This window comes from Quercus lobata, chromosome 10, assembly GCF_001633185.2.
Source record: "Quercus lobata isolate SW786 chromosome 10, ValleyOak3.0 Primary Assembly, whole genome shotgun sequence".
Taxonomy (NCBI): Eukaryota; Viridiplantae; Streptophyta; class Magnoliopsida; order Fagales; family Fagaceae; genus Quercus; species Quercus lobata.
The window spans coordinates 57,548,765-57,576,497 of NC_044913.1; the positions used below are offsets into that span (position 1 = coordinate 57,548,765).

A 27,733-nucleotide genomic window follows, 5' to 3' on the forward strand; every position below is an offset into this window, starting at 1 on the left:
TTAGTTGATCTTAGAATATAGTTCATAAAACTGTTTTATATAAATATGAAGAATATTCATGAAAATGATGTTTCAATTTTTTTTTTCTTGGAAGGAAAAATGAAACACAAATTCAAACAATGATTATTTGAAAAAAAATATTCAATTGGTTTTTTTATTATTGAAATATGCTAAAATTATTAGGAATCTCAATATAAAAAGCTTATAAATTGAAATGTAACTGAATGTGATTAATTTTTTTTTCATTTACACTATTATGTTTTATATTTAGAAGTCAACTCACCATTCATACAAGTTAGATAATAAAATTAGTAATAGGTTTAATATCACAATTTCCCCCTTAAATTTAATAAAAAAAACTATTTACAAAAACAAGAACAAAAATTGTCCTTCTTCAAAGTGATTTATTCAATGCATTGAAAATTCCAAAACTAAACCTTGGAATTTGAATACAATACAAAATTACGAACATTGAGATTAATACAAACAAAGATTAATTATTATGAACCAAAAACAAAAAAAAGATATCTTGCTAATTGCAAACCAACAAAAAAGAATGGTACAAATTTCCACATCTATTTTAAGCCATAACCCAAAAAAAAAGAAAAAGAAAAAAAGAAGACTTTTCCATATCTATCAAAAAAATCGAAAAAGCACAATTAAAAAAAAAAAAAAAAAACTTAATTTGTAATGTATTTTACCAATATCTCTCTTTCTCTCTCTATCTGAATGTTAGTTTTACTTACTTTCATTTCTTGAATCTCTCACATTCAATGCTCTCTTGTCTCTCTCTCTCTCTCTCTCTGCAAATTCTTTCGATGATTGAATTGACATTTCAATCGTAAATCTCGACGGTGCTCTCCAAGATTTTCGATTCTCGCGAGCACATGGACTCTCCTGGTTAGCTTCTCTGTTCTTCGTTTTCCCTATTCTTTTTGATCTTTTTTGAATTCTCAGCCTTCAATTTTACACACTAATTATCTCCGAACCAGTGTTTCTGATCTGTGTGTATATATATGTGTGTGTGAATAATTGTATGTATGATTAGGCGTGTATGTATATGTGTTTGTATATGATCAGAGAGCGAAGTGCAAGAAAAGCCCTAAGAATGAGAGTATTGGATGGTTAATGCGATATTTGCTTGTTATGTGCATTGATACGATCATTTGGATCCCAAAGATCTGCTTTTTACTGTGGCATTACTGAAAACTGGTGTTTTTGAATGCGGAGTAGTGATAACTTGTTTGATGCAAGGTGCGCGGAAAATGGCACGATAATAGTAAGGGTAGGGTGGAGGGTTTGTTCGTGCGTTCAAGATCAACTGCCTGCTTGCGTGCGTGTGTGTAGTTTAACAATGATAATTAGAAGGACTTCGATTAACGATGGGCTTGTATGATCAATGGAGTTGACATTTGGGGTGCACGTGGTTGTAGTGTCGTGTTGGTATTAGGGAAAAAGCTTGTTTAGATCCAAAGACACAGTGGAGATTAAAGTATCTCTAAAAAGTTTGTTTCAAGATATACTTATAAAAAAAAAAGTTCGTTTCAAGAAAGATCTAAATGAGAATGTGGTGTAGGAATTTGTGATGGACAAAGATAAGGTTTATGTGATGTGTGTGTGTGTATATATATATATATATATATTGTGTTTTCATATGATCATTTGGATCCAAAGATCTGCTTTTTACTGTGTCATTACTAAATGCTTTGTTTTTGAATGTTGAGTAGTGATAACTTGTATGATGATATGAGCCTGTGGCTAAATGGCATGATAATAGTAATGATATAATAAAAAAAAGCGGGGTGGAGAAGTTGGTTGTGTGTTCAATACCAATTGCGCGCGTGTGTAGTTTAATAGTGATAATTAGAAAGACTTCAATGAATGATATGCTTGGTTCTTCGAAAATTGCTGCTGAATGAAAGAAAACATGTTGTGTTTTTATGATCAATAGGGTTGACATTTGGGATGCACATAGTTGTAGTGTTGTGTAGGTATTCGGGAAAAAACGTGTATATGACCAGATCAAGTGCAAGGAAAGCCCTAAAAAAGAGACTCTTGAATAGTTAATGTGATATTTGCTTATTATGTGCATTGATATAATAATTTGGTACCAAGGATCTGCTTTTTTGTTGTGGCATTACTAAACTCTGGTTTTTTTGAATTTGGAGTAGTGATAATTTATTCGATGCATGGTACACGGAATGAGCTCTGGCTCAGATGGCACGATAATAATAATAAAAACGGGTGGATGGTTTGGTTGTGTGTTCCAGACCAACTATGTATAATTAGAAAGACTTCAATGAATGTTAGGCTTGGTTCTTTGAAAATTGTTGTTAAAACAAAACATTTTGTGTTTGTATGATCAATAAAGTTGACATTTGGGTGCATGTAGTCTCAGTGTTATGTTGGTATCGGGGAAAAAGCTTTGTCTAGATCCAATCACACAGAGAAGATTAAAGTGTCTCTAAAAAGTTCATTTTAAGAAAGATCTAAATGAGAATGTGGTGGAGGAATTCGTGATGCTAGGGATGAATGTTAGTTTTGATGGCTCTACAGTGGTATGTGTTGGAGAAATTTCATGTGGAAAAATCAGTGCAAGATATTTGTTTACAACTTCTTGCATGGAATGCAAAGGAGGAAATGTTGAGCCTTCTGAATGATGGTGGTAGTGGTAGTAACAATAGTAATAATCATCCTTATGACAATGGTGGCAATGAAAATTGCTGCTGAATAGAGTGGAAACTTTGAGGAGGACCCACTAGCTTGTACAAAATGCAAGATACGATCACATATAATGTGTTTACTTGCTCATCTTGGACTTTTAATGTAGACCATGCAGCGCAAATTACCCTGTACTGTTGGTGCAGGTGATTTATAGAACAAAGAGAACAGTTTCAGTAAGCAAGAATTTTGGCATTTTAGAGAAATATTTGAACCATATGAGGGCATGCAGTTAGGGCATATGCTGTCTAGAAGAGTGTTTAGCCTAAAGTGGATAGAGATAATTATTGGGGCTGGTGAGAGTCTAAAGTCTACAAAAACATTAGGATAATTAGATTCATGAGCTATAGAGAATAAGAGAACAGGATTATTCAAAAAATGAAGACAAACATCCTACCTTTGTAAATGCAGCAACTCTCTGCAAGACCTTTGGGGGAGTGTGGAATGAAGCAGCAAGGAGGACAACCTAGTGGGACAAATACAAAATTAAAAAAGTGTAAAATAGTGAGTTGCATAGTTATTCAGCAGTTTGGAAAGCTTGTTATTTTCTATAAGAAAATTTTGTGTTTTGAGAGAGAGAGATAAGATGGTAGCAACATTCTTGGAACTACCTTAGGGGAAAACCATGCATGGCATTGATACACGTATTGTGGAAATTAGACCTAAAGAAAGAAAACAAAGACATCAATTATCGCAATATGTTTTTAGGGTGTTGCTTAGCTTAGTTACTAAAGTCTCTTGGCTTTGAACTAGAGACATAGGATCTAATATTGCATTCAAGAAGGTGGGAGTGGTTTCCTTATTTTGAAGTCTACAAACTTAATTGGTCTCCAGATTCTCCACTGGATCAATGCTAAACTGTATCAATTTATTTGTCCAATATCTATTTATGTATATGCACAAATATTGAACATTCTATACATAATTAAAAATAAAGAAAAAATTGGATTTGGCCACATGCCTTCACTGAATAGTACATTTGTGGATTCGTTGATATGCATATTTGAACATATATAGAGGCATAGGTTCCAAGGTAAATTGTCTTATCTTTGAATAAGAGTTTTGGAATTCTAATCTCATCTTCACCAAAAAACCAATTGGTGTCTTGGCCTAATATTAAAGTGCAATCATTATAAAGTGGACGTCATAGGCTGAAATTCTATGTATTCATAAAAAAAAAAAATTATAAGGAAATAGTAATTTACATTAACGCTCTATCTGTTTCGATGGAAAAGGTTTTCCACATTATTTGATGTTTGGTACAGTGGAAAATGGAAGTCAATGGAACAAGTTTTCTATGGGCAACCGTCAACAGAAAACAAGCCTAATAGAGCAAAAAAATGTTTTTTGAAATGTTACGTACTCTATAAACCAACGCAATTAAACCCTGCACCACAAAAATTGTCTCACTGGCTATTTCTCCTTTCCCTCTCTCTCCTTTCTCTCTCTCCCCACAAACCAACCATTGATCGCCGCTTATCAGCATTGATCAATTGTAGACTTTTTCAATAGGAATTTTTGGCTCAAGCCATTCGCTTTCCCTCATATTTTTGGGCAAATTCCAAATTTGGGGTTTGTTTTCTGAATGAAAGTTATTGTTTATATTTTTATTTTACCTACCAAAAAAATAAAAATAAAAATTATACATGCAAGTTCAAAGGGCTTTTCTTTAGAAAGGTTCCTTACGTTTTCAAAAAAAAAAAAAAAGAAAAAAGAAAAAAGAAAATAATCCCGTGCAAGTCAAGCAATAAATATGAACATAGCTTTGTCTTAACTCTTAACTAGGTTTTTCTAATTATTAATGTAAAAGGTAAAATTTCTTCCACTCTTAGTTATCTTGTTGCATAAATATGACTGATTCACTGATTTCTGTAACTTCCAAAAACTTTTCAGATTATGACTAAATCCTAATACTATGCATGCTACCCACCCCTTTTTCTTATTGCAGTTGGGGGCTTGAGGGATGCATCTATTATAGTTCTTACATTGGACACTGGTGAAGTACATATCATTGCCAGCTTGTCTTCCAGGACTGACACTCAGGTCATATATGTTGATCCAACAACTGGTGCATTGTGCTACAAAGGAAAGCTGGGTGTAGACATTTTTAAATCTGAAAAAGAGGCTTTCAATTGCATTACAAATGGATCACGATGGCTGTGTAAGAGTGTGGTATATGCCAGGGCGATATTGGGTTATGCTGCCCTGGGAAACTTTGGTTTGCTTCTTGTTGCAACAAAGTTAACTGCCAGCATTCCGAATCTGCCTGGTGGAGGGTGTGTATATACGGTGACTGAGAGCCAGTGGATCAAGATATCACTTCAAAATCCCCAACAGCAAGGAAAAGGAGAAGTGAGGAATGTTCAAGAATTGACTGAGCTTGATATTGATGGGAAATACTACTTTTGTGAGACAAGAGACATCACTCGGCCTTTCCCGAGCCGTATGTCCTTACAAAACCCTGACGATGAATTTGTTTGGAATGGATGGTTTTCACTGCCTTTCAAAAACATTGGGCTGCCACAACATTGTGTCACTCTGCTACAGGTTTATCTTCATTCTTGGTATCTTCATATTGATGCTTATCTGATGTCTGGTTTTTAGGTCTACCTCCTCTACATGTATTGTATAATTTTCTAGTCTTTGCATCATATGCCCATCATAGCTTGTTTTATTGTATGTACCATGTAGTTTTGTAGACACACACACAAAGAATGTGTTAGGTGACCAACTATGAGTTAGTTTACACATTCAGCATTTTATTTTTTGCTAAGATACACATTAGGAACTTAACTTTGTGGGATGAAGTGCTTTACTTGAATTACTTTATCTCATTATTTTCTTCTTGTAAGAACAATGGTAGAGGGTGAGGCCATGGATTCAAGATCCACTATGTGCATGTGTAGTACCAATAATAAAATTGATAAACAACATGTTGTTAACTTTTGATTTAGGGTTCTGCAGTACCTAATGGATTGGTCTAGGTGGAAATTGATGCACTGTATATTATCTCTCTCTCTCTTTGTTTTTAAATGAAAATAACCTGGATTGGCATATTTTCCACTGGAGGATTAGAAAGCCTAGGTGAGATCCAGTTTAGCCACATTTTTTGTCCTCTATTTTTTCTTTAAATGCAGAGGCCAGTACAAATTTTAAATTCTACTAAGTTAATTTTTGGATTTTGGACCTAGTCTGTGACATGGAATAAAGAAAAAAAAAAAAAAAAGAACACTGATGTTCTGTTTCCAAATGCTTTTTGATCCAGGACTTTATTGCTTCATTATTTTTTTTATCAAGAAAAAAAGAAAGAAAACTGATGTCTTTCCAATGACTGTGGAGTGCAGAATGAGGATGATGAGATGACTTTCCTGAGCAACTCTTGGCCACCACACACGGTGGTTGAATCCCCCACAAAATTCCCCTATGGCCATTTGAAACTCATACTGGAAAATCATAAGGCTTGACCACCACACATGGTGGCTGAACCAAACAAAATGATGACACCCATCTAACCCATACTCAAAATCCATTGCTAAATTTTAACCAAACCATGCCAAACTGCCACAACTAATTGGTCAAACCACCATTTAACCCAAACCCATCAGCCCATCCATTGATCTAGGGGAAGATCTAACCCAAATCACCCAAGATTGAACCATTCGAGGAGAGAGAGAGAATTGCTACGGATTTTAAATTTCATTCTCGTCAGCTTATCCAACGATCTAGGTGAAGATCCAACCCAAATCACCCATGATTGAACCATTCAGAGAGAGAGAGAGAGAGAGAATATTTAGGGATTTCAGATTTCTTCCTAACAATTCTCTCTCTAACATAAATTCACCTAAGTTCATGTGGGTAGCATGTGAACTTATTTTTCTGATTTGACTTTTTTTCTTTTCTTTTCGTTATTTCTGTTTGTTGACACATAGGCTCCATGTCATATATTTAACAAACATTAACTCATGTCATTTAAAAATTATTTTTTATACAAAAAATTTGCCACATCAGAAATTTTCGTTATTGAGTTAACAGTGAGGATTTTGTTGAAACAAGGGTTTTGAAAGTTGAAACAGGGGTTGAAGTTTAAGGATCAAATGTGTAATTAAACCTACTTTATGTTTAATTATGAAGCTTTCAGTTAGCAATGCTTGTTTGAGTAAAAAGCACAAGTTAGAAATCAGAAATCGCTTAATTGCTCTATTACATTCAATTTATGCTGAAAATGTGATATTATAAAATTTTTCTTTCTGAAATTTACTTTGAAAATGTTTCTCATCCACAAATCATTCTCACATGAATGTAGTTAAGCAGTGGCTTCTCTTCTTTGGTTGTTGTCACTATTAAAAGTGCGCTCTAAAGGTCCATTTTTTTAATTGAAATTTTATTTTGTTTTGTTTTTCTCCCCAATTCACTTTCACAGTGATTTACCTTATAGCATTCAAATAGAGAACTTATGTGGTGGTTAAGATATGATATTAATGTGTAGGGGTTTGCAGAATGTCGAAATTTTGGAAGCTTAGGTCAGCTAGAAGGGATTGTTGCTTTGACAGCTCGTCGTAGCAGACTGCATCCTGGTACTCGATACTTGGCTAGGGGTCTAAATTCATGTTTTAGCACAGGTAACGTGAGTTATTAATGACTCTGGAAAACAAAATTGCATTTTTTTATTTTTCTTGTTGGAATTTTATAGATTCTTCTGTTTCTCTCTCAGGTATTCCCTTTAGTACACTTCCTGTGTACTTGGGAACTACCCCCTTTTGGGAATTTTTTAGTAACATTTTATTTATTATATAAAAAAGCCATGTTCTTCTGTACCATGCTGAATGGATCTGCCAACGAGCTATAGCTCAATTAGCTCCCCCCTTTTATTTTTTTCTTTTTTTTTTTTAAAGAAAAAAGAAAAAAGTAATGATATTTTATTAATAGGAAAGATTACTTCATGCTCAGGATGATGAATGCAACTACCACTTCCTCCTCCCATAATAATGGGATGGAGTGAGGAGTGAGGTGGGTTCAAGACCCACTGGGTCGTGTGTAACTTACCAATAAAAAAAAAATGCTGAATGGATCATTGTGGGATACTTGGTCAATTATGCAACTCTTTTTCTGACTGCCTTTTTGGTTTAGTCTTAACACTTAATGGATAGGGGCACACACATAAATTCCATGCCATTTAATTCCCTCCCATTTTTAATCCAGATGTAACACACATGTCATTTAAAAAATTAAAAATCCAATGATCTTGAAAAACCAAATAAGCCATAAAAATAATTGCCATGCGTCTCAAATTTGGTAAAAAAATTGGAGGGAATTGGAGGATTTAAATGAGAGGGAATCTTGTCCCTAAACATTTGTATTTCAGATGCACTAGGCTATCATGACATAGTAGGGTGGCTACTATTAAGTTATGCCAGAATATGCGAGAAAATGTTTTCTATACCTCTTGACTTGTCAGTGAAAGATTCAATTGTTGTTACAACTTTTACCTTTAGATCTTTACTTGGCCCATATTTGTTTAGGGAATGGCACCTATTTATAATTTTATGATGTGCAGTGTTGAGATTAATAACTTAATGATTTGATTTCTACTGAAAAGAACAAGTTAATATGGATATGCTCTGGCTTTTTTATATTGGTTGGCATGGAGGAGTTGGAGACAAAAGGAGATGTTCTACATGGAAAACTGCTCCGTTTGTTCTTTGGGGACTGTTTGGACCAAGAGGAGTGGTCGTGCTTCTGATGTGAAAGAGGCACCTGTGTATGAACTGAAAGTTGTTGCCTTTGTTATCTGCATTTTTTTTTTTTTTTTCCTAAAATAAATTCTGTTCTTGTAGATATTAAAAAGTCTTTTCAAGTTTATGTTCTTGTGAGTCTCCTCTGTACTTAAGTAAAAAGAAAAAAAAAAAAGAAGTTTCATTCTGTACTTGAGTGAAGGCATTTTGCCATTATGTGCCTCTTGGGACAAGTGGCATTGCACTTATATGTATATCTGATCTCCTCTCTCTCTCTCTCTGACTCAATATCTTTTTAAAGTTCTATTGCAGGCATTATATCATTTGTTTTATTGCCTTCACTTATCTCAGCTTTTTATTGTATTCCCCATCAAATTCTTTGAACTTAAGAAGAATATGTATTTGACAGGTAATGAAGTTGAGTGTGAGCAACTTGTATGGATCCCCAAAAGGGCTGGTCAGAGTGTTCCGTTTAACACTTACATTTGGAGACGTGGAACCATTCCAATCTGGTGGGGAGCAGAATTGAAGATCACTGCTGCAGAAGCAGAAATATATGTTTCAGATGATCCTTATAAAGGAAGCTTACAGTATTATCAGAGGTTGAGTAAAAGGTATGATGCTCGAAATTTAGATGTAGGTGTTGGGGGGAGTCAGAATAGAAAAGCTCTGGTTCCAATTGTATGCATCAATTTGCTTAGGAATGGAGAAGGAAAGTCAGAGTCCATTCTAGTTCAGCATTTTGAGGAATCTTTGAATTATATCAAATCAACTGGAAAACTCACTTATACTCGCATCCATTTAATAAATTATGATTGGCATGCCAGTACAAAGTTAAAAGGTGAACAACAAACAATTGAAGAATTGTGGAAACTTTTAAAAGCACCCACTGTATCTATAGGCATTTCTGAAGGGGATTATTTGCCTTCACGACAACGGATTAAGGATTGCAGAGGTGAAATCATATATAATGATGACTATGAAGGTGCCTTCTGCTTAAGATCACATCAAAATGGAGTGATACGTTTCAACTGTGCTGATTCTCTGGATAGAACCAATGCTGCTAGTTATTTTGGCTCCCTCCAAGTTTTTGTGGAGCAATGCAGGCGGCTGGGAATATCTCTTGATAGTGATCTGGCATTAGGTTATCAGTTGAATAATTATGGTGGATATATTGCTCCATTGCCACCGGGTTGGGAAAAACGATCTGATGCTGTGACAGGGAAAACATATTATATTGATCATAATACTAAGACCACAACTTGGATGCATCCCTGCCCAGATAAACCTTGGAAGAGATTTGACATGACGTTCGAGGAATTCAAGCGATCAACAATACTTTCACCAGTATCTCAGCTAGCTGATATCTTTTTGCTGGCTGGTGATATTCATGCGACACTCTATACTGGTTCTAAAGCTATGCATAGCCAAATCCTTAGCATATTTAATGAAGATGCTGGAAAGTTTAAACAGTTTTCTGCAGCACAGAATATGAAAATTACTTTGCAGAGAAGATATAAAAATGCAGTTGTGGATAGCTCTCGTCAAAAGCAGTTTGAGATTTTTCTTGGAATGAGGCTTTTCAAGCATCTTCCATCAATTCCCCTTCAACCCCTGAATGTATGTTGCTCTAGGACTTTTCTGAATTAGGTGTAATATTATTCTATTCTTTTATATCCTTATGCTTCATTCATGTACTTGGTTGTTTAGGTTTATAACTGCATGAATTTGCTTGGATAGATGGTGATCCTTTGTTAATTTTGTAAAACCTTTTAAGCTCTAGCTTAATTGGCATCTCCTTCCCTTGCAAGTTCTAGGTGGAGGTTGAGGATGTGGGTTCAAACCCACTGGATACTTGTGTAAATCACCTTTAAAAAAATTGTAAATTTTTTATCAACCCTCTTTTTATGTATTGTTTCTCTTACTTTCCAGAATTTGTTATATGTGTTGAACTTTATGATTAAATAGTCAGCAAATGCTGATTCATGATGTCAATTAATATATTTCCTGTTGTTGGTATGTTGCTGAAACTATGTTGGAGACAGGCTGTGGATCATTAGTTATTTTACATTTTCAATTTTACAGAATACATCCATTAATATTGCTTTTTTTTTTTTTTTTTTTTTTTTAATATTTAAAATTTGTCTTCTCTTATTACTCCATTAAAAGTCTATAGACTCTGAATCTATTATTAATATTATATTATCTTTTGCAATAATTACACTGCTGTTTTGAAACCTTTAAAGGCTCATATTATCTACTATTCATTCTAGAACTTTAAATTGCATTGCTACTGTAAAGTTCTGTGGAAATTGGTGCTGATGCGATCTACAGATTATAACACATGATTTGTCAGACCTGCTCGTTACTTTTGTCTCATTGATAGTTCTTTTTTCCCTCCTTGCCCCCCTCCGCCCTCTCTTAGATACTTGCTGCCCACTGAAATTGGTAGTGGGCTCAAAAAATACTATAAGTTATATTGATAAGTTCTTTTGTAAAGCTGTCTACTAAGAATAGTTAAATTTAATACTTGTTGGATTTAAGATTATTTGAGGCCCCTTTTAAACTTTATCTCATCTGGAAAAGAGAAGGTTGATTTTTGTGAGAAATGCTCTAAACTTGGTGGATTTGGCCTTTTACTTAAGTTAAGTTAGGGTCTCTGCCACAAACCTAGGCCTTGGAAGTTCCTTCACTAGACAAATTTGTTTTCCAGATGATCATAACTTAGCCTTTGACTTTAGTTATATGTTTATCTTTCAGATACTATAATGTTGCTTCTAGGAAGCTAGTACTTTCTGGAAGTTATTGCATGAGAATATTTGTTGCTTGTGAGCATTTTTTCCCTAAGACATATGGATCTTGTCTACTACAAACATGATATAGCTGTTAGGTGTGAATTTACAATTGTATAACATGATAATCTGTGCAGGTACTCTCACGACCATCTGGTTTCTTTCTTAAGCCAGTTCCCAGCATGTTTTCGACTGCTGATGGTGGAGCCAGTCTTTTGAGTTTCAAAAGAAAAGACCTAATCTGGGTATGCAAAATATATTTCTTTTTATCACGCAGGAATTGTTTTGATTTGGGGCTGATAGAAGCACATTCTCATGAATAATAATATTAAACATTCACACAAGACAACAATATTTAATATGGTTCAGCCAACTCCAAGCCTACATACATGGCAACGCCAACCAAAATTCATTATCTTGATATGGATTGTAATCACTCTCAACCAAACTCATAAGACTCAAAAAAACAACACTTCCAAACACAAACAAAACCACATGGACACAAACTCACAATCCAAAAACTCCAATACACCCAATAATGCTCTCACACGAAATAGACAAATTCTCAAACTACTTTTTGAAGAAACTCGCTCCATGTTCTTTAAAGAGTCTTCTCTTGTCCCCATGTGGGAGGGCCCTTGGGCTAAAGTTACCAAACCCTTTGCAATAATGCCTATTTATAAGGCTTCAATTCTATTCCTTGATGGACAAGGAATACCCAATTACTCATTCAATAAAGAACTTTGTTACACACCAAGGAAAAAAAAAATCGTTTTCTTAAATACCAAGATAGAGAGCGAAATTTTCAACCAATAACAAATTGCCACATCATACCACTATGTTTGTATAGTGTATCCAATTGCAAAATGCCATGTGCTACTTAGTGGGTCCCATTCTCATTATCAGAGGCCAATAGAAATTTTCTAAATGTCACTAAATAAAAATTCCAAAGAATATCCAAGAGCCAATCACATGTTGACATGTGCTGATAATTTTATTTAAAAGAACACAAGCAATCTAATTAAATGCTGTCATGTGTTATTTCAAAGTAAGACACTTTAGCTAATCAAATGTTGCCATGTGTCCTTTCAAGAACAAGACTTAAAGTCCTTCCATTTGAATCATGACACATCATCAATCAAAATCAACCATATGCCATTAAACCTCCTTAAGACTCTTATAGATAGAGGGTCTTATTAGTCTTGTAGGAGCAGATTTAGAAGTCTCAAAGCTCTAGATAGATTTAGAAGTCTCAAAGCTCTATTGGAATCTAGCTCCTAAGTGATGCGGGAGGCAATGAGGAGACAGACTTATTATATTTTATTTATTTTTAAGTATCAAGGGAAATTTTGTAATTGCATGATATTTTGGAATGGCTATGCTAACAATCCATTAGATCTTCTTTTGGGTTTTATTTAAGTTTGGTTACTTAGTTGGGCTTAGTAGTAAAAGCCTAAGGAGTCCAAGTCCAAGTCTTATTAGGGTTTTAAGAAATCCTAGTTCAACTTGGATTAGGTATTAGTTTTCTATTTAAAGAGTTGTAGTACTTTCTATTGAGGTGATTAATAATGAATGTTTTTAGAATTTAAGAGCTCTGAAACTTTCTTTTATGGTTTGTGTGATGCAATCTTCTCCGAGGTGTGATGCCAAGGAACCCTAGGTGTGATGCTTAGGAAGTTTAGGTGTGATTCCTAGAATTTATTTATTTTCTTTAATTTTACTATTCACGGTTACTGTTCATATCACTGTTCACAGCTACCTAAATCTTGATTTTCACCTTTATTTCATTCCTAAAGTCCTATTAAACCTTGTTTCCCCTTGTCCTACGTCACTAAGCCCCCAGAACTTCAACCAAGCCTCTAAGAACTTCAACTATTGAAATTTAACGGATTCAAGCTCCAAGGACCTGAAGAATACATCAATATCTTTTAATGTGAAGAACATTCATCCTTCAATCCTTAAAGTTTATTGGAGTCAAGCACCAAAACTTCCAAGAACTTCAAGAATTTCAACCTTCAAAGCTTTGTCAGATTCAAGCTCTAAAGCCCTGAGGAATGTTCAAAAAATACGCTAATAACAAGTCTCTAAGTCTCTACCAAACGCACAATCAGAGATTTATCACAATTCCATTGAAAAGACCTCTCAAACCCTCTTCCAATCAAAGTGGAGGACCTTTTGTGTTTGAATCGAAATTGCATCAACACAATACTTGAATCGAAGACTTTTTCAATTTTTCTAGGAGATTGAACTAGAGGATTATTTTCTTGTAATAGAATAAAGTTACAGAGAATTGTATCCATTCAGTCTTCAGTACAAAAATATATTTGTGGAGCATTTTTAATTGTTTGATTTCCAAACTTGAAATTTTGTATTTACACCTTCTATGCCAAGAAAGCCTAATAAAAGTCAAATTAGGAATTTGAGATAATTGTTAGCAATTTCCACCTTGACTCAAATTCAGTCAAGCAATCTGCATTCTTGCAAGAACTCCACCTTAATTCAAGCTTTTCTTAAAAGAAAGACAACTATCGTTTTCCATCACCAAAGCCAAATTTTCTCTCTCATCTTAAACCAAATTTGAAAATGTGACCATATACCTTCATACCAAGATCAGTCTTAGGTTTTGATATCAATTTTTTGTGATTTAACTGTTAACGTGGTTCGGCCTACTCGAATTCTACGTCCACAGGCAACGTCAACCAAAATCCACTATCAATGATATCGGTTGCAACTACTCTCTCAACCAATCTCACAAACCAAACTCAAACTTACACAAACAACACTCACAAACCTGACAAACAGAAACTCACAATCCCAAAGTCCCAATACACCAAATAATTCCCTCACACAAAATAGACAAAAACTCAAATTACTCTTTGAAGAAACTCACTTAATGTTCTTTTCTAAGTCTTCTCCTCTTCCCATGTGGGAGGAACCTTGGGCAAACGCTATCAAACCATTTGCAACAATGCCTATTTATAAGGCTCCAATTCTATTCCTTGATGGATAAGGAATACCTTATTACTTATTCAATAAGGAAATTTCCTTCCACACCAAGGTAAAATAATTTTCTTCCGTGCCACTAAAACCTAAATCAAGTCAAATCAGGAATTCGAGATAGTTTCCAACAGGAACATATATTGCAACCTAAGAATGATATTTCAAAGGAATTCTTTGTGTATGATTTTAATTAAAATACTGTCCATCAGTAATAAATTTTTATGGAAATATTTGTTGTGTTTCACAGGTTTGTCCACAGGCTGCAGATGTGGTTGAACTTTTTATCTATCTTGGGGAGCCTTGCCATGTTTGTCAGCTTCTTCTCACAATATCTCATGGTGCAGATGATGCTACTTATCCATCAACAGTTGACATAAGGACAGGCTGTTGTCTAGATAAGCTTAAACTGGTTTTGGAGGTCTGTATCTCTCTTTCATACATCTTGCTCTTTAAGACTTTACGTCCATGTTTGCCCTTGCAATTTACTGCCATATGAGGTTGAAGAGATGGTCTTATTTATATGTTTAAGAAGAGGATAAAGGATTTTTTTTTTGCCCTTTTAGTTCGTCTTTTAAGTAAAAATGTGCTTTGCTGTAGGGTGCACCATTATGGGAGAAGTTCTCCCATTGTCTAAATTACTTTCTTGTAAGCACGAAAATAATTTCAAGTGATGTGGGTTTGGAAGTAACACAACAAACAAGAAAAGGCAACATGGCAAATTCTAAGTCCCAAATGCAGTAAAATAATCCTCTCATTTGCAAAGACATCTCAAATCGATGAGGTGTTCACAAGTATGAACCCAGATAATCGTTGAACTAAAGCTTGTAATAAATCATTTTAATCTGTAAAGACTTGAGTCACTATAATGTAGGGCAAACATTATGTATAAATAAGAGCTTCCTAAGATCAAAAGTCATTTGCCTAGGGATTTTGGAAAAGAAGATAAACTAGTATAGAAGCAATAAGGTCTATAATGTAATCAATGGAGTATTCCTGCGCAACACACAATCTGCTGATAAATCATTGTTTGAATTGTGCAATTTTTCCTGACAGAAATATTATATTGAAATCCAAAAGGCTTTTTGAAACATACTCCTACAGTCCTACTGTAATTGAAAAATTATTACTAAATTAAGAAACAACATTTTACCAACTAATTGGAGTCCTAACTGAGCCCTAGAATCTGATTTGGGCATACAGGCTTGAGCTATGAACATCTCCTAATGATAACTGTACTTTTGATTTCAGGTATACTTTAACCTGAGGATCTGAAAGCTAGTAGGTTCAACCATTACCTAGCATCTGCTTATATGTTAGACTTAGACCTATCCTGGGAGAATACGGTGCACTTTTATGTGGATGCAATCTTCATTTGCTTCATTAAGCCAGTCCAACCACCTGCCTGTTAGGCAGGATGATGCTTCCCCAAGCCTTAAGAGGGGGAACGGGTTTGAGTAGCAGTGTAGGATTTCTAACTGTTTAAGTCCGCAACAACATATCATTCCATTGAAAAACCTGCTAATCCTTAGTCTTTGCTTTGTCTAGGCCTCAAAATAGGCTGGGACTTATGACTCATTCATACATATTGAAAAATTACACAGGAAGTTCCTCTGGGGTGGCTTAGGAGATGAATTTAAGCATCACTTGGTCAGTTGGGATAAGGCGTGCTCTCCTATTGTTCATGGGGGGTTGGGGATTAGGAAGCTAACAACTTTTAATTAGACGAAACTGGGTAAGTGGTTGTGGTGGTTTGGGTTAGAGGAGACAAGATTATGGAGGCATGTAATATATGCTAAGTTTAGAGAGGAATGGGGTGGTTGGACATCCAATACTAGTAGGGGTACCCATGGGTATGGTTCGTGGAGGAGTATTAGGATGGGATTGCATAAGTTTTTGCAGTGTATTCAATTTGATGTTGGCTCTGGGACTGGATCTGCATTTGGCATGACTGTTGGTGTGGTGAGCAACCTTTGAAGGTGGTCTCTACCCTATTCTTTATGATAATACCCCTAATTGGAAGGCACCAGTGAAGTCTTTGTTGCTGAGGCACACTTTGGGGATGATGAGGAGTTGGGATGTTAGATTTATTTAGGCATTTAATGATTGGGAGTTACATCTGGTGAATTCATTCTTCCAACTTTTAGATTCTCATGTACCACCCAATATAGGGGATGGTGATCAGGTAAGGTGGAAACTTAAGAAGAGGGGTTTTTTTTTTTTTTGATATTTTGTCATTCTATAATACCCTAAGGGGCTCCAATGCTACTCCATTCCCTTGGAAAGGTATTCAGAGGGTGAAAGCACCACAGAGGGTATCCTTTTTTGTGTGAATGGTGGCTTGGGGTAAATTTTTTTTACATGTGATAACCTTATTTAGAGAGGTTATGATTTTGTAGTATGGTGTTGCATGTGCTGATGTAGTGGGGAGACAGTAGATCACCTTTTGATTCATTGTTCGGTTTCTTATAATCTGTTGAGTTGTCTTTTGGTGCTATGGGATCCATTGGGTCCTAAAGGGGAAGGTGGTGGATTGCTTGTTTGGATGGTGGGATTGGGTGGGTAAGCATTCGTCTACTATTTGGAATATGGTTGTTTTGTGTTTGATGTGGACTATTTGGAGGAAAATCTAGGAGAGAGAAGAGAAAGTAGAAGAAAGAGAACAACTAGGAAAATCTAGGAATCATCCATAGGGTTTTAGGGCATCACAACCTAGAGTGGTCACACATCAAAAGTACGGTGTCATAGTTTTTTCTTGGTTCTGTGTCTTTTTGATTAGGAAAATACAGTTTGGGCATCCATTTGAGATTGAAAACATGACATCTAAATTACAGAATATTTTTTTATCATTCATTCAAATTGAAGTTCTTTAGGAGACCTATCATTTTAGAGTTATCCTCTTATTAATAAAATTCATTATTACATTTCAAAAGAATCATTCCTTAAAAAATTTTTTCTTTGTTATTCATTGACTACCAATGCCTGGAAACAAGCAAATAAGGGGTCACGTAAGCCTGCTATCCAAGTTAAGACTCATATTTTAGGACAAAAGGATAATTAAAAGAAAACATAGGGAAATGGAGTACTTGCCTCATTCAACATTAAACACTCAAAGGCTCAAACTCTGAAGGTGAGTATCTAAAAAATTGAAAAGAGCCAAGGAAGAATTGAAGCACAAATGAGCTGACAGCCAATACTTAACAAAAAAATAAAATATTAAAAATCCTTGGGTCAATACATACTGTTGACTAGGAGAAGATTAATTTATTTATTTTTAGTGAATAAGCATTATCTATATGCCTAAGAGACTGTGGGTTCTACCTTATTTAAATACTTAAAAGAAGTTTCTTTGATTGTTAGTACTTAAAAAAAGACATTTCTACCATAATATTAGAGGAGTTGTAATTAGTATGATGTATATATTCTTAAGAGCTTCCAAGGTGGTCCCAACTTGAAACCACAGTTTTTCTAGAATTGTCGATAATACTGGACATATTCTGCAGAAATTTTTAATATGATGTCAGATTGTGATTTATGACATGCTTTAATACACATTGTAGTAAAATTGAATATGGATTGGCTAAAATATGAGAAATAGATATGGGTTGGTTAATTAATTTCTAAGGATTGTTGTAAGTAACATGGTAAAAGAATGGGATTTTGTTTTTTGTTTTTTTTTTTTTGTGCGCATGAGTGGCCCCAATAGTGGAAAAGTATAAAGATGAACAATGAATGCTTGAGAAGTTATATGTAGCTTGGCTATTAAAACCTAGGCACATCTGGCACTTCCAATGAACAGTGCCTATATACTATATTATGTACTCAGGTTTTTGATATCGATTCATGATGCAACTTAGGTTCTCGAAGCAGTGTATAACTCTAATATCTGTAGCACCCCCCCACAAACACGCTCCTTCTGCCTTTGATTGATTTGGTGTCATCACTTTGTATCTATTATTTTATAGTTTCTAAACCTACATTGAACTTTGTTGACAGGCTGCTTTCATACCTCAGTGCGTAAATGGGACAAACCTCATCATACCCTTACCTGGGCCAATTAGTGCAGAAGATATGGCTATTACTGGAGCAAGTGCACGCCTTCATGCTCAGGATACATCAAGTATTTCATTTTTGTATGATTTTGAAGAACTAGAGGGTGAATTGGACTATCTTACTCGTGTAGTTGCACTCACATTTTATCCTGCCGTTTCTGGAAACCCTGTGACTCTCGGTGAGGTAGAAAGCAATTTTAAGATATATATTAGTCAATGTGTCAAAAATCAAAAATCCTATTTTAGCCTGTATATGTATATGTGTGTGTTATATATATATACATTCTAGTTTTTGGTTTTCATATACATAATGACTGCACTTTTAATGTAGCAGTACATTATAGGTTGATATGCATTTAGTTTTAGGTTTTGGAAGATGGTGTTGGTGCTAATTACATGGAAACTTTAGGAATGAAGAAGGTAGGTATGAGTCTACATGGCATTGTTTAAAATCTGTCATTCTGTTGTTAATTAGAAATATTGTCAGAATATGCTGTTAAAAAGTTCCATTGGTCAAGTTTATTAGATCTATATTGTTCCCATAGATTGGTCTTGAGCTTATGAAGTTGAAGAATGTGGTGTGCAGTGTGCTGATATGTCAAAATCACATTTATTTTCATGCTAAAATCTTCTTCTGTGACACTGCATGATTCTGACTTGTGCTCATTATCAATCCAAAAGGATCAGGTTCTGTGGTTTTGAATTCTGCTAAAGAGAAATATACTAAAGTACTAATTTCTTTCTCTTGGCATTTTTGTAGAGATTGAGGCCTAGATCCTAGAAAATCAGAAGTTATTATTTGAGCATTGTTGTTTGTTGCCAATGCTCCCTCAGATTAAAAAAAAAAAAAACTGAAGGAAAAGTTTTTATGTGTTTTTAGAGAAATCAAAATGTATATTAACTTGTTGGATACTATGTATGGTGTGGTACCCAGAACAGCTGTGTCGAAAATTTACTAACTAAGTATAGGAATTATGTAGATACAGTTAGTTGCTAGTTCTAAATCATGTATATTCTATATTTAGTTCGTTTTATGTTCATACCTGAAGTGAGTAACTCAAACTTGATTCTAATGCCTTTGACAAAATATTAAAATTGTGAAGAAATTGTAATGTTGAAAAAGATAGAACAGGCTCATTTTAAATGGTTGGATGATGTGTTATGACGTTCATAAGTGACATCAGACATCACTGATGTGTTGGCATGATTTAATGTTTTAGTGTCAACCATCATTATGTTTTTCTTGGTAAGTTACACACACAATCAGTGGGTCTTGAACTCATGATCTCGCCCTTCACCTTGTTCTTTTTTGGAGAAGACGTGGCATTTGGGCTAGAGCCCATTGGCCAGTAATAATCATTATCTTTCTTATAGGCTTATCACTACTTACTTCATATTGAAGGTAAAACTTGGAAAAATGATACTAATGAGATATAAGCTCTTCCTTATTATGAGTCTCTTGTTTCCACCTAAGGGGAAAGCTCAAAGCTCCATTTCTCTGATGTTGTTGCTATGAAAAAAAGAAAGGAAAAAAATATTTATTTTAAATATTTTCTGTAGTATTATTGCCCCATAGCTTTTGAGCTGGGGTCTTTAGTGTTTTGTTGGTTTGGACTTCATTGGGTTATGCCACATAAGGTAATTGAGTTGTTTGAGTCTTAGCAAGGCAAATTCGGGCGACATCGCAATATAGATTTTTGGAGACTTGTGCCACATTGCTTGATATGGTGTATTTGGAGTGAAATAAATGATAGATGCTTTGAGGGATGCTAACTGTCCTTGTTAGAGATTAAGTCCTTTTTCTTACACTCTTCTTGTATGGAGTGTGGCTTTGTCACATATTTCTTGTTTTTCCTGTGCTATTTTACTTGATTGTTGTAATTTTGGTTCTTGATTTTTGCCCCCACAGTATATCCCCAATGTACTTGGGTTGACTATTTTGCTTAATAAAATTTTTCGTTACCTATCCAAAAAAAAAAAAAAAAAAAAAAAAATCTATAGTATTTTAGCAAAAATTTCATTGTTGATAAAATTTTCAAGTTTATACTTTTCCTGATGTTTGTGCATAATGGAGAAAGCTTATTCAAATTGCCATCATCGCATTGTTTTTTCCTCAAAGGTTGAATTTGTGGAGGAAGTTTGACACCCATTGTGCGACCCCATTCTATTAGATGTCATATTGACAGTTAGGGATGTGCTTTTTTCTTTCTTTTAATAGATCCTTGGTAATTTTTTTTGGTGTATGTAAACCTCCTTTGATTCACTTGATTTATGATCTTTGTTTACAAATTGGCATGGCTGGACAACCTTAATGAGAGAAGATACTTTTTTTTAAACCTTTTTCCTCATCTTTTTTTATTTATTCAATATGCTTCTCCCGGGTGAAGTTTACTGTAATTGTTGCTGGTTAATTGTCTGTACTGAATTTCATTGCAGATCGAGATCCTTGGAGTTTCGCTTCCTTGGAAAGGCATATTTACTAATGAAGGCTCTGGTGCGAGATTAATTGAGCTGGCCAAAAAAAGTCAGAAGGAAACCAACCCCTTTATGTCCACTTCAGAATCTAATCCATTTTTGGGCATTTTAAAAAATGAAAATGTGACACCATCAGTGCAACCAAGCGCTTCTACTGACCTCTGGGCAGACCTTTTGACTGGAGAGGACCCGTTTTTGGAACCCATCTCTCAACCAGCAATAGGAAATGTTGATAATGAGGGAAGTGACTTGCTTGATTTCTTAGACCAATCTGTTGTTGAATTTCATGGTGCTCAAAATGATCATTCAGATTCTTCATCACAAGATGTACGACCTTCAGATAGTAGCTCCCAGCAGTACATTACTTGTCTGAAATCCCTTATGGGGCCAAATATGGTATGTTCGTATCTATTGCATGTTGCTTTGAGTCGTTATACTTTTTAGTTCATCTGATTCAATATTTTGTTGATAATTAGTTGTGCTTCTGCTTCAGTCTAATTTATTTGGTAATTACATTTAGTTTCTCCTCATTGTATTTTGATAAAAGCAGACATCTACTTCATGCTGTTACCCATCTTATTTTGAGGGCTTTGCTGGGGGCTAAATTCTATGACATATCTGACTAAGCCTTTTGTCACATTTTCTCTTTTGCATGTTGTTATGATTCTGAGTTTAACTTCAGTTATTCTAATATATCAGGATCTCAGCTTGTTTCATGTATTCATTCTAAGTTAACTTCTCCGATATTTCGTAATGGATTTTTATTGAGTTATTTTATTGTAGATAAACTCAACTAACTGAACAAAGCCTTAATCCCAAGTTGACCAGGCTTGGCTCTATTATGCCTTAATCAACTAAGGCTTTATGGAATTAAGGTTATAATTTCTGTTATTTCTCTGTTTAGCGTATTATTCACTGCCTTTTAGGCCTTCCACTAGTCCTTTTCACTACCACCTGAATTATTTTTACTTTTTCTCATTGGTTCAATAAAGGGTCATGGTTGTGCAATGTCAAACCATCTTAGTCCTTGTTCTATCTTTCCAGGTTTCCCATTCAGTCATCCTTTCATTGTCATTTCAGCCACCCTCGTGTTATGGATATGTTGTTTTGTATAGCTTAACATTTTTTATCTCAGAAACATAATTGTTCTTATGGTATTCTTATAAAACTTTCTATTCAATTTGATGGGTATATGGTTGCACAACACCTATGATGCATTTTTTCACTTTATCCACTTTGCTTTAATGAAATATCAACCTAATATATAAAAAATGCATATTCAGGAAATAACTAATATTCTATTGGCATAAAATCATTCTCAATCTTAATCTCATGTTGCGGTTAATCTACCACAACTCTCCATTGTTTGGGCTTGGAACTTGCTATCTTAAAAGAATAAGAGCTACACATGCCATGTGCGGAATAACACGGCTATGTTTTTGCATGTAAAGCTGAGTTTTGGATATGTTGTCTTCATGGCAAGGTCATTATGTTATCTGTTGGCATAAATTTCATTTTCAATCTTAATCTCATGGTGCAGTTAACCTACCACAACCCTCCATTGTTTGGGCTTGGGATTTGCTATCTTCAAAGATTGAAAACTACGCTTGCTATTTACGGAATAACATGACAATTTTTTTGCATGTATAGTTGAGTTTTGGATATGTTATCTTCTTTGAGGTCATTATATCATTCCATGACCTGGGCAGTGTTCATTCCATGTCTTTTTCTTACCCCCCCCCCCCCCCCTTTTTAATTTTAATTTTGAGATACTGGGAACTTAATTTTTTAGGTGTAGCTTTGATACACAGTGAATTTTAGATCTCTTTTTTTCAAAAGTTATTTTAACGTATTGAAAAAAAAAATGAAAAATGGAAAAAAAAACTGTATTCATGGTTTTTTGAGAAATATTAGAGCTTAATAATGGGTAGGTTTCATGTTTTTAAGGTAAACCATGGGGTAAAAATTGACCTATTTTGACAATGCAATATTACAGGAAAGGAAACTAGACTTCATAGAAGCTATGAAACTTGAAATTGAACGCTTCAGGCTGAATCTTTCTGCTGCTGAAAGGGATAGAACTTTGTTATCAGTTGGAATTGATCCTGCTACTATAAATCCAAATTTTTTGCTCGATGACTCTCAAATAGGAAGATTATGCAAAGTTGCAAACACCCTTGCACTGCTTGGTCAAACTTCCCTTGAAGACAAAATTACCGCTGCTATTGGTCTTGACACTACTGATGATAATGTAATAGATTTCTGGAATATTGCTGGAATTGGGGAATCTTGTTCTGGTGGCCTCTGTGAAGTGCATGCTGAAACCAAAGCATCAATACGTACATCCTCATCAGTGTCATCTGCATCATCTGCAGGAGGTTCACAACCTGTCTTGTTATGTTCTCAGTGTGAAAGAAAGGTTTGTAAAGTTTGTTCTGCTGGCAGAGGAGCTCTTCTGCTTGCGGGCTCTATCTCAAGGGAGGTTTCATACAACGGTGTATCTAGCCAGAGTGGATCAAGCCATGGCAGTCAAATTGATTTCTCTTCAAATCGTTCAGTAGCACTGGATGGTGTTCTTTGCAAACAATGCTGCCATGAAATTGTGCTTAATGCATTGATCTTGGACTATGTCAGGGTGTTAATTAGTTTGCGAAGAAGTGCCCGTGCAGACAGTGCTGCATATAAAGCTTTGAACCAGGTGGTAGGATCATCCAGGAGGGATCATCTTCCTGAAAGAACTCAGTCTTTTGATTCCCAGAGAGCTGTTAAAGTCCTAAGACATTTACTTAATGGAGGGGAATCCCTTGCTGAATTTCCTTCTGCCAGTTTTTTACACTCGGTATTGTCCTTTTCCATTCTATATTTTTGTTGTAAGTGTTCAGCACTTGATGTGTTTTCATTGTAAATGGTTTATTGTTGTGACAAAATATTTCCTCTAAATAATATTTTCTGTTTTTTAATTGCTTTATTATGGAAAAAAAGAAAAAAGAAAAAAAAAGACAAAGGAGTGTTTTAAGTAAAAGCAAAAAACAGAAACAGAAACTTTACTTTTTTCTATTAAGTGACTAGAAAGTTCCTGCTAGTTCTAGCAGGGTTGTAAAAAATTGAAATAATGAGAAGAATGTGTCCATGTAAGTGGAATACAGATTGAGATAAATGACTATTTATTCTTCCCTATGCTCCATGAGAAGAATGGAATCCTTTTGATTATTTGATAGTAGGTTCCTTTGGAAGCTGAAATGTTTCCTTTGGAAGCTGAAATATAATCTTTGAGAGGTTCCTTTGGAAGCTGAAATATAATCTTTGAGTAGGAGCTCTTAGCGTTTATAGTTTATCTGTTTACTACAAGGCAACATGTTAGTATAAGAGAACAAGATTTTATGCTGCATTTTGTTTATAGCATTTTGGCCCTTTAAAAAAATTCTCCTGATGCCTAACTCTGTATTATTAACTGCAGGTTGAGACAGCGGCAGATTCGGCACCATTTTTGTCATTGCTTGCTCCATTAGATTCTGTATCACAGCATTCATATTGGAAAGCTCCTCCAAGTACGACCTGTGTTGAATTCTGTGTTGTTCTTGGTACTCTTTCTGATGTCAGTGGGGTAATCTTGCTTGTTAGTCCATGTGGCTATTCAGAGGTTGACACTCCCACGGTGAGTGTACTTCTCTGCTCACAATTTTCTTCTTGTGCAATGAATATATGTAGGGTAAATTGTTGAAATGACAGTCCCGTAATTCTATGCACTCAACAAGAAGTCTAGAAGGACAAGAAATTGGTATTTAATCTCAATTGTAGTGTACTCCCTTGTCGCTGATATCAAGATAAATTTTCTTTCCCTTGTGATTAGTAAGTTGCACAAGCACTTGGTGGGTGGATCTTGAACCCATGATCTTACCCTCTACCTAACACTTGCATGGAGAGCTGGTACCAGTTTAGCTAAAGCTCATTGGCTCCTCCCATAATAATGGGATGGAGGATGAGTTCTTGGGTTCAAGACTTAGGAGGTGTGTGTTACCTAACCAATAAAAAGAAAAGAAAAGAAAAATATACTGAGCTTGAAGATAATGGCCAATTAGTTAACATAGAAATTATTGTTTGTGAAATAAACCTTGATAACACTGCAAACCTTGAGATAATATTCTAGAGGATGCACAAAAATCTAGATTCTTGCTTCAAAATTTTCTTGATATATCCCAAAGAGGAATTGCAAAAACAGTTGACTTTTACCATTTATTCAATCAAATAATTAATTGCAAATTGGTAAGTCTGAAAATAAATGAATTGCTTCTAGTGTATTAGTGTCCCGCCCCCCACCCAAAAAAAAGAAAAAGAAAAAGAACTGCTAGTTGCAAAACACCCAGACTCCAGGTATTTAGACAAAAGAAAATCACATCCCGTGTAGCTTAAACTTTTGAGAAATTTAGTAACTTATCATGGTATCTGAGTAGGTGATCTTGAATTTGCTCTACCTCTCATTTAAGAGTTAAAATCCCACATGTTGAGTCTCACCTATTAAGGGAGGAGTCTAGGCCCTGATGTGATAAGGAGTGTTAGAACAATGATTAATTGATTAAATTTGCCATTTTCTAATAGCTTAAACTTTTACTACAATCAATAATTTATCATGTTTATATCCTTATTGTTGTGCCAGCAGTGTGCTTGCATCATTTTCGAAATTTTTTCCGCCAATAGAAAATTTTGTGCTTTGTAGGCTGTGTGGCTTTCTTAGGGTTAATTCATCTCTTATATCTTATATGCATTACACCAGTTTTCATATATTCTACTTTGTTTTATGCTTTTCTTTGACTAGTTGCCTCTTATGGTTATTACAGGTACAAATCTGGGCTAGCAATAAAATACACAAGGAAGAAAGGTCATGCACGGGAAAATGGGATGTTCAATCTCTAATCACTTCTTCACCAGAGTTTTATGGACCAGAAAAGTTGGGTAGAGAGGATAAAGCACCTAGACATGTAAAATTTGACTTCAGGAATCCCGTTCGGTGCCGCATTATTTGGATAACCCTACGTCTACAGCGACCTGGTTCAAATTCTGTTAACTTTGGGAAAGACTTCAACCTTTTGTCTCTAGATGAAAACCCTTTTGCACAAGTAAATCGTCGTGCCTCTTTCGGAGGATCAGTTGAAAGTGACCCTTGTCTTCATGCCAAAAGGATTCTTGTAGTTGGAAAGAAAGTGATGGGGCTCACATCATCACCTCAAGTCCCTGACCAAGTGAATTTGAAAAACTGGTTGGAGAGACCACCGCGATTAAACAGATTCAAGGTACAACTAATGCTTCTGTGCTTTTTCTTCCATATTTCAGTTCATTATTGGACTTTGTACGGTATGCATTGCAACTGACAATCCTCTTTTATTTTTCCAGGTTCCAATTGAGGCTGAGAGGCTGTATGACAGTGATCTTACCTTGGAGCAGTATCTGTCTCCTGCTTCACCTTTGCTTGCTGGGTTTCGTCTGGATGCTTTCACCACAATAAAGCCTCGGGTTACCCATTCACCCTCATCAGATATCCATGATACATCATTGACATTTTTGGAAGACAGATATATCTCTCCAGCTGTGCTGTATATACAAGCATCTTTTCTCCAGGTATTTTACTGGGTCTGCTTTCTTAAAGTGCTATTAGGTTATAGCCAGGATTATCCTATGTAGCTCATTTACGTAGCACAGTGGATTTGAAAATGTTGTTCTATTTCTGTTTATATGTTTCCTTTTGTGCTTATATATAGTAGGCACTTTCATATGCTTCCTTTGGTCAGCCCTTGGTTTCTTTGACCAATCTAGTTCTTTCAGCATGCAATTTTTTAGATCTTGACAAATACTTAACAAAAAAATGACATTTGCCTCTCTTGTTGACAATTGCTTTCTTTTTATGGCTATCATAATGATCCAATAATATGGAGTGGTGAGTAAGGTTAGGTGTTTTGAGTCCCTTGGCGTTGGAAGTAAGTTTACCAGGAACGGGAGTAAAAAAAGGCTTGGGCCTGATGTAATTATTCATGAATAGTTCTCTTATCTCTTTGCCTTGTGTTGATATTCCTAGCTTTATGGCCTGAAGTCTAGTTTCTCTTTTTCACATGAAAATAATCTAATTAAAGGCTCAAAGTATGTGAATTGCAATTTCAGTGAGAGCTTATTTAGAACGATAATATCACAGGAACCTAATAGCATGGTAACAATTGCGGAATATCGACTGCCAGAGGCTAAGGCGGGAACAGCAATGTACTTTGATTTCCCTAGGCAGATACAAACCAGACGAATTTCATTCAAAATTCTTGGAGATGTTGCCGCATTTACAGATGACCCTACAGAACAAGATGATTCTAGTCTTAGAGCTCCATTATTGGCATCTGGGTTGTCATTATCTAATAGAATTAAGGTGTATTACTATGGTGATCCTTATGAACTTGGGAAATGGGCTAGTCTTTCAGCTGTTTGAATGGTTATTTAGACACACGTAGAAAAGGGTTAGGGGATTGATTGGGATTGGTTGTGGTTGTTATATAGTTCATTTTTTGTTGTTGTAATATCAGTATGTAACATTATATTCATTGATGTAATAATATCAAAGTCGTGAAATCAGAGTAGCTTGTATCTTCTGTCAAAGGTAATTTAATCTGCACTTTTTTGACAATAGCTGTTGGAATCCCAGATTTTTGGAGTTTTGGTCCAAAACAAACCCGTAGATGTGGTTTGCACTTAAGGTCCCGGTCCCACTTATATTCTGGGGGCCACTTACTGGGTAGGTAGCATCATGTACTGTGTACATGATCGGTTGAATGCAACCAATATCATATCATTCCACGACTGTGTGGTTCCCACCAACTGTGAGATATTGGTTGCATACAATTCATCAAGAAATGTTTTGTCCACAAAAATTTCGCAACAAATTTTAAGTAACAGATTGTTACGGATTGTTATTGGTGAGGTAAAAAAATAA

At 35.2% G+C, this 27,733-nt stretch overlaps 1 protein-coding gene across 2 annotated transcripts; it reads left to right on the top strand.

Moving 5' to 3' along the window:
- Positions 1-732: 732 nt before the first annotated feature.
- Positions 733-27,380, top strand: LOC115962955 (probable phosphoinositide phosphatase SAC9). 2 transcript variants are annotated; one of them, XM_031081842.1, is made up of 13 exons: positions 733-900; positions 4,670-5,268; positions 7,208-7,340; positions 8,863-10,073; positions 11,383-11,490; positions 14,493-14,663; positions 18,239-18,478; positions 20,731-21,165; positions 22,766-23,608; positions 24,227-24,424; positions 25,605-26,057; positions 26,158-26,382; positions 26,951-27,380. In XM_031081842.1, exons 1-13 carry the CDS (start codon positions 888-890, stop codon positions 27,230-27,232), a joined length of 4,911 nt encoding a protein of 1,636 aa, XP_030937702.1. In that variant the 5' UTR covers positions 733-887; the 3' UTR covers positions 27,233-27,380. The 2 variants fall into 2 exon arrangements, with proteins under 2 accessions (XP_030937702.1, XP_030937703.1); XM_031081843.1 differs by having other exon boundaries at positions 7,218-7,340.
- Positions 27,381-27,733: the final 353 nt, after the last annotated feature.

What these genes read in the sequence shown, in the direction of transcription:
- LOC115962955 (XM_031081842.1), top strand. An exon ending in CAGAGGTTGACACTCCCACG is followed by an intron (nt 24,425 to 25,604) that starts GTGAGTGTACTT and finishes TGGTTATTACAG; the next exon opens with GTACAAATCTGGGCTAGCAA. An exon ending in CGCGATTAAACAGATTCAAG is followed by an intron (nt 26,058 to 26,157) that starts GTACAACTAATG and finishes TTATTTTTCCAG; the next exon opens with GTTCCAATTGAGGCTGAGAG.